This window comes from Gobio gobio (genome assembly GCF_949357685.1).
Source record: "Gobio gobio genome assembly, chromosome: 25".
Taxonomy (NCBI): Eukaryota; Metazoa; Chordata; class Actinopteri; order Cypriniformes; family Gobionidae; genus Gobio; species Gobio gobio.
Genome location: NC_137121.1, coordinates 15,918,053 through 15,927,904, shown reverse-complemented (window position 1 = coordinate 15,927,904; position 9,852 = coordinate 15,918,053). Strand labels below are relative to the sequence as shown.

The window sequence follows — 9,852 nt, the reverse complement described above, 5'->3', positions numbered from 1 at the left end:
TTAAAATGGGGTTAAAAGCTAGACATTAAACTATAATTACGTAGGAAATCGTTTACCTTGGACTATGGTCAGTTATACAAGAGAGCCGCAATTGACCAGTCAGAATAAAGTAATTATAGTCTATTTTTGAATAAACTTACACTCTGAAAATTGTGTTGGCTCAACAAAAAAACAAAAAAATGCAACAGTTGGCTTCCTTTTTTTTGAGTTATGACAACTTTGAGTTAAATTACGTTCAACCAACAAGCTACATTGAGTAAGAGGAACTTAATCATTTGTAGCATAAACAACTTTTTTAAGTTGAGTACCCAAAAAAGTCGCTCCAACTATTTGTGGCCCTGGAATCAATTAATCTTTAAATCAACAGCTATCATAGCACATGCTAACATAACTTAACATGTATATTTAATGTAGAAGTAAAATATTTGTCACTGGCATTAGCGCAGTCATTGCTTATAGAGTCAATAGTGTTTAACTTACTCTCCAGCACAATGGTAACCACAAAAACTTCAACATTACAGAAACTCTTTTAAATGTCAAACATAACAGCATTAAACCAACCTGGTCTCACAGAATTCCGTGAAATGAACAGGTGCCCCTTAACTCAAAATCTGTGGCAGTTTCACCGAATCGCCAAAAATTCCGTGATGGGTCCACGGAAGTGATTCCTATGTAAATCAATGACAGTAAAAAGTAGACATGATTTTATTAATATTTATAGGCTACTTTTATATTTTGGAGCAACTAACTACACTCCTACACTAAACCTACCCACTCTCAACAATATAAAACACATAACAGGCAAATACAAAGTACAGTCACAGGTAATTATTGCAAAAACGGACCAAAAACAGTATAAAAGTATTAACTCATGTTGCATTCCAAGTCTTCTGAAGTCACACGATGTCTTCATGTCTTCAACAGAGTTGATCTTAATGTTTTAATCGCTGAAATGATGATCCCGCCGCTCCGTGAACACAACACACTCATTCATATCTCATTCAAATAATACACACAACTCTTTTGCATGACGCAATCTGTCACGAGACACACGAGAGCCAATGGCATTTTACAATCAAAGCCGTTATGACGCAATTGGTCACGAGACATACGAGAGCAAATGCTGTCAAAGCTGACGTAACGTTTCTTCCGGCGGTAAAATTTGAAATGTGTTTATGATCTTTGGCGGATGGACTCGATGCTGCTGATCGCTTTTGGGAATTTTCTTCACACAAATCAATCGTTTGGCCTCGGAACACTTGGAATATTTGTACTTTTTGAATAAATTGTGCCTGCAGTCGTATCTGCCAGTTATATCCTGTTTTTAATAATACACAAATGGGTAGGTTTAGGGAAGGGATTGGGTTACGTGTTCAAAATGTGTCTGAATACTGTAAATAAAATAAAAATAAAATAATTTTAAATAAAATTATGCTGGCTGATTAAATCAAGAATCACACTCCATGTCATAATGGCAAAATCATAGTTTCATGACGATAACCATGCCCAACGCGTCTGTATACTGTCATTGACTTACATAGGCATCACTTCCGTGGACCCATCACGGAATTTTCGGCGATTCCGTGAAACTGTCACAGATTTTGAGTCAAGGGGCCCGTGTTCATTTCACGGAGTTCTGTGAGATCAGGTTGCATTAAACACTAACAGGTCTATCCCTTCACTAAAAACAAATAATTAACACTTCATTTCAACATTTATTCTCCTTATACAGTCCTATGCAAAGCATGCTGTAAACTAGAAATTCACTGCCTATTTTCCGAAGTTATCAAGACAATTTAATTAAGTTACTACAACCTAATTTTAAAAAAAAGCCAATTAATGCATAAATGTGAGTTTAAATTACAGACGATATCAAGTTGATGTAATGATCAACATTATGTCAACAGAACTCATAAATGCATTTATTTATTTAAGTTGTGGTAACAGGTCCCCTGAATTACTTGTTAGAGTATACAACACGTCTTCATCAACAGCTGTGTGTACTACTTCTTAAGTTAGTGATATTTGTATGGGTGTGTGTCTGGTAGAGACTGGTCTGAGGACCCAGAGAGAGATGTAAACACAGTCATGGGGTAAGTCATAGGCCACGACACTTACACAAATAAACACATTCATTAAGGGGCCTCTGAACTTAGATTCCTCTCATGTTTGCTCTACAACCAGCAGCTGTGAGCGATCACAAGACACTGGTAAGAACTTTCTGGAACAATACCAATAATCGCCAATGATTATGTCAAACCACACAACCTTTGTTCGATTAGCCCAAGCACTTCCTCTGAAACATATTGGATTATAACTACCTCAGACACAGAGAGGCACTGTTGCACATGAAGGCCACCCCCACACACACTACTCACCATCTGGATCATTTAGAGGGCGGAGTGCCCGCTTTCCCTCCGTCCCTCTTGCGCTCTCTCCCTTCCTCCCTTCCCTTCCTGCCGGCCTCTGAGCAGAGGATGTGTCTGGGAGTGTGAGAGAGCAAGGCTGGCGGTGAAGTGGGTATGTACCCTCTCTCTTCTTCCCCCTCGTTACTCTCTCCGTCTCTGCTGATTGCTCTATCTGGCGACACTGAGCAGGCCCTCTGGGCAGGGCAGTCTCTTAGTGGCAGAACGGTGGACGGTGGAACAACAAGCCTAAATGTCAGACGGAGACACGAATGGCCGAGACAATCATGAAGGTACACATCCTCTCTGTTTGTTTGCAATGTTGATCTGCATCATGCAAGCGTTTGTTTATAAAGTCATAATGTGATCTAGAGTGTATATCTACATAAAAGAGAAAGAAAGACATGTCATAAAATTAAACATAAGCAGCATTATGTTTCTGCCAGGGGAATTATGTAGGGTTCCCCCTACCCCCATAACGTCCAGCCAAAAGTAAGTGTAGCCTGCTTGACTTAGTGTGTGTGTGTGTGTGTGTGTGTGTGTGTGGGTGTATTTGAATTTGGTCAAATGCATGCATTTCAGCACCACAGGAAATTACAAGGCCTAATAATGCACAATGTACTTAACATATACGAAATCTACCATTGTGCTGTACAAAAATGCTGTCAAATAGGGAGTAAACAAGAGTACATTTAGTTGTAGAAATGTATAAAACTTTCAGGACATACTTACAATAACCGCAGAGTTCTTTAAGTGATGGTACATTGTTCTTGTACAAGCCATAAATCATTGTGGTTTTGGCCAAATTCCCGGTAAAGTACTACATTATCCACAATCCTAAAGAAAGGGCCACCAATTAGAGAAGTCAGTGTAACCATGGTAACATAAATGACAGCACAGCAACATGGCTTAATGATGTAATTAAATCAGTCGCACGACACCGTTGACCAATTTTGCAGTCCTTTTTCACAATTGCTAAGTATTTTTTTTTTAAGTACTATTTATATATTCAATATTGTATCATCATGGCTGAATCGATTATATAATTTGCAGTGCTTTATGGGTTGTTCACTTTCTAATAAAGGATTTGTGGATCTAAAAACAAAATCTTACACATTTATCTTTATTTCTATTTTTCAAATACCTTTTTGCTCCAAATCACACTTTGAACTGTAATGTTATGAATAAAAGATCCGTCATCTGCCTAAAGGCCGCTGAAAATGTAGATGGTCACTGGTCAGTTGTACATAGACCACAGCTGTAAGCTAGCAAGCACTTACAACTGGCCACTGCATTATGAACTTCTATTTTGCACGATTCTGTCATGTATTATGCAGAGGGTAAAACATGCAGTTTCTGCCCTGAAGCTGTTTCAGTAATTGTATACTTATATACTTTCCCGTGGGTGTTTCAGCTCTTGGGCACCCATGGGATTGAGGCATACGAAATGGAAATTTTGAAACTTCAGCCTTCAAAATGATCAGGACACCGCTGGGTCATTCTTAGGAGAAGAGAGAATTCCTCTGCTGAGTTTAAGACTTGTGCTGATTTAAATCATCTCTGTCTCGTGAAAACCAGAAAATAAAGTCTTTCATTGTGCAAGTCAAACAAGATTTTCAAAAAAAGTATACATTCTCTTTCACAATCAGCAATACAAAACCTTGCAGCTGAACAACTGTAGAATTTACACTGGATTTTTGGGCATAGCTCTTTCGGTTCTGTATCATATGGGCTAAGTACTTCTTCCCATTTTGACTGACAGATGCCCTTGTCCCAGTTGAGGTGTGGCCAGAGCTGGAGAGAGCCGAGAGTTTGGCTCGGGGTGCTGCGCTGAAATGGGCCTCAGGTGTCTTTTGCCGTCCAGAGCATCTGGAGAAACTTGGACAATACAAGAAAAGAGAGAGTCAACGAACTGCGTCGATTCATTCAAGGTTAAAGGTAAGTAGTGGTCATTATTTCAGTTCAATTAGAAAGCCGCTGAGAAGCCTAAATCTAAATGATCTAAAAATGTCTGCAAGAAAAGTCATCTGCTCACTTGCATTGTTAAGTCAGTTGTACAGTCCTACCTGGAAGGTGTTGACTGGGGTCTCGGTCAATTGCGAGAGGCACGGGCTGAGCTCAGAGATGTGTCTCATGCCATGCACAAGGTGAAGTTGGAGTCCAGGAAAAATTCGGAAGAAGTAACTACACTGGAGACACTTCGAGAAGTTTCTGTCAATCACTGCCAGCTCCTTGCTGCAGTTAGCAACCTTCCACGCCTCTATAAAGGTTAGCGATTATCTGTCCTTTTCAGTGAACTGCATGTCCTTATTATTTTTGCATGCCCTCTGTGGATATTTTGGTCAAGTCTTGAATGTCTTTGAGCAAGGGTGTCCAATCCTGGTCTAGGAGATTCTATAACATAACTGTCTGGAGGTTTCAAGAAATCCTGAAGACCTTGACTGTGGTTAGAGCTAAACTCTGCAAGACAGTGGGCCTCCAGAAGTAGGATTGGACAACTTGCCTAAAAGCCACACATTCTCAAATACAAAAAAGTGAAAGCAAGCAATTCTAGCCAAGCAAATTTGATTTTATGAGTCCCTGAAGGACAGACAGAATTGCCAGAGATGCTATACCGGGTACAGTGTAAAATGTCTTGGTCTCCAGTTTTCTCTTTTAGGTCTACTACTGTTAAGGCTGAGCAAGAATCTTGCAGAGCAAGAAAGTCACCATTAAAGTTGACAAGCTATCTATCTAAATAATAACAGAGCTCTATCACCCACTGAAGTATTGATGTTTGTTGTTAATGCCAAAGGAATACAAGATCGCACTCCAAGTATCTAGTGTGGCTATCATTTGTCTTCTCTTTCATGTCAGTGCGGAGTATGGTGCTAGAGACAGAGAGGCTAGTGGAGTCTCGGAGACTTTTGGAAGCTCATGCTCGGCTAATGGAACTAGAGCGCTGGCAGGATGAGGTACTGCTGCAGCTCCAGGGACCCAGAGGATCATCTGGAACGGAATTAACCTCTGAGGATGAGGAGTTGGTGCGGAATTATTTCTCAGGTGTTGGACGCCTGGTGGATGCCCTTGCCAAAGAGCTCTGGGCAGTGGTGGGGAGTGGGTTGACGTTTTCGAGTCAGAACCCCACGCCTTTTGTGTCGGCTGTACGGATAGTGGAGCGTGAAGAAGCACTAGATCAGATCTTTCTGGAGGAGCGGAGGTCAACAATGGGACACAACACACCCATGCCCCTTGGGAGACCACGTTGTTGGAGGGACCGCTTCTTCAAGGTTTGATGATAAGTTTCCTATTGGTAGAAGTACTGGAAAAAGTTTGATGGTATAACTAAATTTAAAGTGTAAAAAGATTTCAATTTACTTAATATGCACCCGTTCAAACTATTTGGTTAGGTGATGGAGGAGGCAGTGTCAGCACGTTTCCGTAGCGTGTCCTACTTGCACACTCAAGGACCAGGGCTTGCAAGTCACTTGTCTGCACTACAGCACTGCATTATGGGAGATCTTTCAACAGTGCGGCATTTTCTGGAACAGTGTGTTCCAGCTCACTATCGTTTAACAAGAGCTTACCTGCGCTCCTGTCACCAGTTCTTGCAGACCCATCTGGGACTGGTTAGTGGATGGGAGCTAGAGGGTGGGGAAATCTTTGCTGTTCTTAACTGGGTTCTGCACATATACAACAGGTAGGTAAAGCTTATGATTATATGTGAATTTGGTCTATTGGTTACCGAAAAGTCCTACACATTAGAATGTGTTCTTTAAGCTCAGAGATGATGGGTGAACCAGCCCTTGTAGCTGAGCTAGACATTGAGGACCTGGGACCTCTCATATCTCAGGAAGGTCTTGACCAGCTGCAGAACAAATATGTCCAAAAAGTTCGGGTAAGAGCCAGTCTCTAAACTTTTATCATTTACCTTGTCTTGTCTGGATTAACAGTCCACAAGTTCTTGAGAAGTTTGATTGTGATTGTTTGCAGAAGAGTGTCTCAGAGTGGATGCACAAGGCTCTAGAGGTAGAGCTGACAGACTGGCAGAGGGATCAGGAACCAGATATTGACCATGAGGGCTGCTATCACACCAGCCTTCCAACCATCATCGCTCAGGTACTTCAGCAATGGCTTGATCTACAGAACTGCCATCCAAAGTCGCGAATAACGTTAACGTATACAATATCTCAAAATGTGCATAAAAGAGGTGGATGGAAACATAGCTAATGAGAAAGATCTGATATCAGCACTGATATACATGCCACTAATCTGGTGTCTGGGTTATTAGATGCTGGAAGAAAATGCACGGGTGGCCTTGATGATTAGTGAAGCTCTGCGGGACCAGACAATCCAAATGGGTCTTTACGAGATGGAGAACCTCCTCAGCCGGTGTGTATTTTTAGCAATACTGGTGGTATCATAATTGTATTTGCATTTTTGTACTTTGTCTTAACAGATTTCGAGATGCAATCATAGAATTTGGGAAGGAGCATCGCAGGGATCCAACCATAAACAGCAACAAGTTCTACCTCCATTATCTCCTGGCCTGCATCAGCAACTGCATCATCCTCAAGTGAGATGATGTACAAGTATCTTTTTACAGTATGTCTGTATTTGTGGGATGTTTGTTCGAAAATGTGTGCGTTTCAAATATTTTGTGTGTGTTAGAGGTGCGTAAACAATATATTTAAATCTTTGCTTTATATGTACATCCAGAACCTCCACAGAAAGTCTGCAACAGCAGTTGTGCTCCTTCCCTTCGAACCGGTATTCTCGCATTCCACTTGGACCTCTGGCTGCCCTGGACCGTGCTGTGAGAAAGGCATGTCGCTTAGTCATGGACCATCTCTTGTTTGAGCTGCAAGCTCATCTACAAGAGCTTATGTCTCGTACCTGGCTGGACCAGGGAGATGTAACCTCAAATATGTGTGGGGTTCTAGAACACCACTGTGAACTCTACAACAGAGTACGGCAACCTTGTCGCCAGGTTAGTGCTTAGAAATTAAAGAATGCAATTAGTGTATATCTTTACCGATTAACAATTGGTGGTCATCCATCATCTACAGAGGCTAAAGGAGGAATGTCAATGGCTAACTGTTGTTGAATATGTCCGAGCACTGATGCAGAAGAGACTGGTATGCAGAAGTAATGATGAGCGAAATCAGTTGGCCCAGCGAATGTCACAGGATGCTCAGCAGCTGAGGGACCACCTTCAAAACATGGTGAAAACCCATTTACATTAATTTATTTGGGATATTTTTGTGCTTTAGGAGCAAATACAAGTCTGCATGCGTTTTAAACTCAACAACCCAACCTCTTAATCGAGACTGTGAGACCTGATCTGGCCCAAGCCAACCAGTATTGCCAAATTTGGCCGAATCTGTCACGAATTAGCTTTTTTTAGATGGCAATATATGATATGAGAATGCACAATGCTATGCTAGAGTAGGGATCGACCGATATGGATTTTTTAGCGCCGATGCCAATACCGTTTTTTTTTCATCAGCCTTAGCCGATGACTGATACGGGCTGCCGATATTTGGAGCCGATACTGCTTTTGCTCCCTCAATTTACATCATAAAAATTACACAATTATCATGATGATAACAATTTACAATTTAAAAAAGGAACATTTATTGAACTAAAAAAATATATATTTAACAAATAGTAAAAACAGGTGAGGTAGAACAAGAAAAAAAAGAGTTCAGTGGTGAAAATAAATTCTGAAAATGAATATTTAAGCATAAATAAAATAATTACACTATTGCACACAGTATCAACAAGCAAGCAGCATAATAAAGTGCACACTGACTGTACTATACTTAAAACTATTTACAACCTAGTCATTTAATGGTTACACTCTAAAAAAAATACTAGGTTAAAAATAACCCAAGTTGGGTTGAATATGGACTAACCCAGCAATTGGGTTGTTTTGACCCAGTGATTGGTTAAATGTTTGCTTAAAATAACCCAATTGCTGGGTTAACAACCCAATTGATTGGTTAGTCCATTTTTAACCCAACTTGGGTTATTTTTAAATCGGCCGATGCCGATACAGGTAAAAATCGCAAATATCGGCCCGATATATCGGCCGGCCGATTTATCGGTCTAACACTATGCTAGAGCATTTATGTAAACAGGTCACATGCTATATTTGTCCAATCTGACACCACAAACATGCAAATAAGAAAGTTAACACAGGGTTTAGGGGTGTACAGTGTGAAACGTCAGCTTATGAATACCCAGGATAAATGTTTAACCCCAGGTAAAGTATGAACAGTGTAAAGCCACATTTCCACCGCAGGAATTTTCCCCAGGAACTAGGGACTTTGGGGTGGTACTCTATGTGTTTCGAGCACAGAGACCAGGGTCTAAATGAAGTTCCAAGTAAAAATTCCTACTTGCGAGCTATTACTTTTTCCAAAGTTTAGGAACTTTCGGGGATGGGACGTGGGCGCTGAACATGCTGATTGGTTGAGTTCACGCAGAATTTTGATTGGTTGACTCCATGCAGCATTTTATTTCAACCACCAGTTTGAAAAAGTCTGTTGCAGTGCATGCAGTGAGAGATGTTTGCTATTCGAATCAACAATGGAGTTAAAAAAAACACGACTGATGGACCGATGAAAAGGTTCAGGCTTTATTAAGCTTATATGCAGAGGACGAAATCCAGCGGGAACTAGAAAGTCGCAAGCAGTCCTACGTCAACGGACTAATTTGCCTAATCTTCACAGTACTTTAGACTACAATGGAAATGCAGACAGCAACAGGTCTGGGGGAAAAAAGTTCCTGGGACAAATTAGTAATTTCGGTGGAAACGTAGCTTAAAACATAAAACAAGATAACCCATGATTCCGTTTACCCAGGGTTTAAAATGGTCTGTTTTAAGTAACTATTTAAAGTCCTCTTCTGTTTGTATTTCTTCAAATAAACCCAGACACACAGATTCAGTTTTGACTCAAAGATGAAACATAAATGCTTACAAAGAGTCACATTAGAATTAAAACAGAAACCAATATAAATTAATTGCAAACCCGAATCTGACAGTTATTCATGAGAAACTGACCTGAACTTGGCAATTCATTGGATCTCATCCGGCTCGGGTCAAGTAGCAGACCTCTAGGAGCAATACAAGAAAATGTTATGTTTGTGGAAATTAAATGACTTTTTTTTCATTGCTGTAATGCTGTTTTTACATTTAAAGGAGATTGATGGGACCATAGGCGAGGTGAATCCCACAGCTTTGATACTTGCACTGGCTGACATAATCAATGTAAAAGACCCAGGCATGATAATACTGGAGATTTCTGGACTGGTAGCCAAGTACCCTGATATCAAGTGAGATTTCAAACCAAGCACACCCAATAGATCTCAATATTCTAAAACCAATTCCAATACAGAGATAAATCAATGCCAAGAGATTATATTAATTTACAAAGTGTGTCTTTTCAGTGAGGAGCATGTC

General features: G+C 40.5%; 1 protein-coding gene across 5 annotated transcripts in view; it reads left to right on the top strand.

The window, feature by feature from the left end:
- Nucleotides 1–2,372: 2,372 nt before the first annotated feature.
- The window catches only part of exoc3l1 (exocyst complex component 3-like 1), an 8,108-nt gene continuing 628 nt past the window's right edge, over nucleotides 2,373–9,852 (top strand). The window contains exons 1-13 of one of the 5 annotated variants that reach the window (XM_079810018.1): nucleotides 2,373–2,698; nucleotides 4,168–4,343; nucleotides 4,454–4,673; nucleotides 5,262–5,674; nucleotides 5,795–6,084; nucleotides 6,165–6,282; nucleotides 6,378–6,503; nucleotides 6,676–6,776; nucleotides 6,844–6,960; nucleotides 7,104–7,374; nucleotides 7,454–7,609; nucleotides 9,592–9,725; nucleotides 9,840–9,852. The exon at nucleotides 9,840–9,852 is cut by the window's right edge and continues 628 nt beyond it. In XM_079810018.1, coding sequence (XP_079666144.1) covers nucleotides 2,659–2,698; nucleotides 4,168–4,343; nucleotides 4,454–4,673; nucleotides 5,262–5,674; nucleotides 5,795–6,084; nucleotides 6,165–6,282; nucleotides 6,378–6,503; nucleotides 6,676–6,776; nucleotides 6,844–6,960; nucleotides 7,104–7,374; nucleotides 7,454–7,609; nucleotides 9,592–9,725; nucleotides 9,840–9,852 — 2,175 coding nt within the window. In that variant the 5' untranslated portion in view covers nucleotides 2,373–2,658. Of the gene's footprint in view, nucleotides 2,699–2,881; nucleotides 2,898–4,167; nucleotides 4,344–4,453; nucleotides 4,674–5,261; nucleotides 5,675–5,794; nucleotides 6,085–6,164; nucleotides 6,283–6,377; nucleotides 6,504–6,675; nucleotides 6,777–6,843; nucleotides 6,961–7,103; nucleotides 7,375–7,453; nucleotides 7,610–9,591; nucleotides 9,726–9,839 lie in introns of those variants that run through there. The other 4 variants (XM_079810019.1, XM_079810020.1, XM_079810022.1 and 1 more) reach the window with 4 other exon arrangements.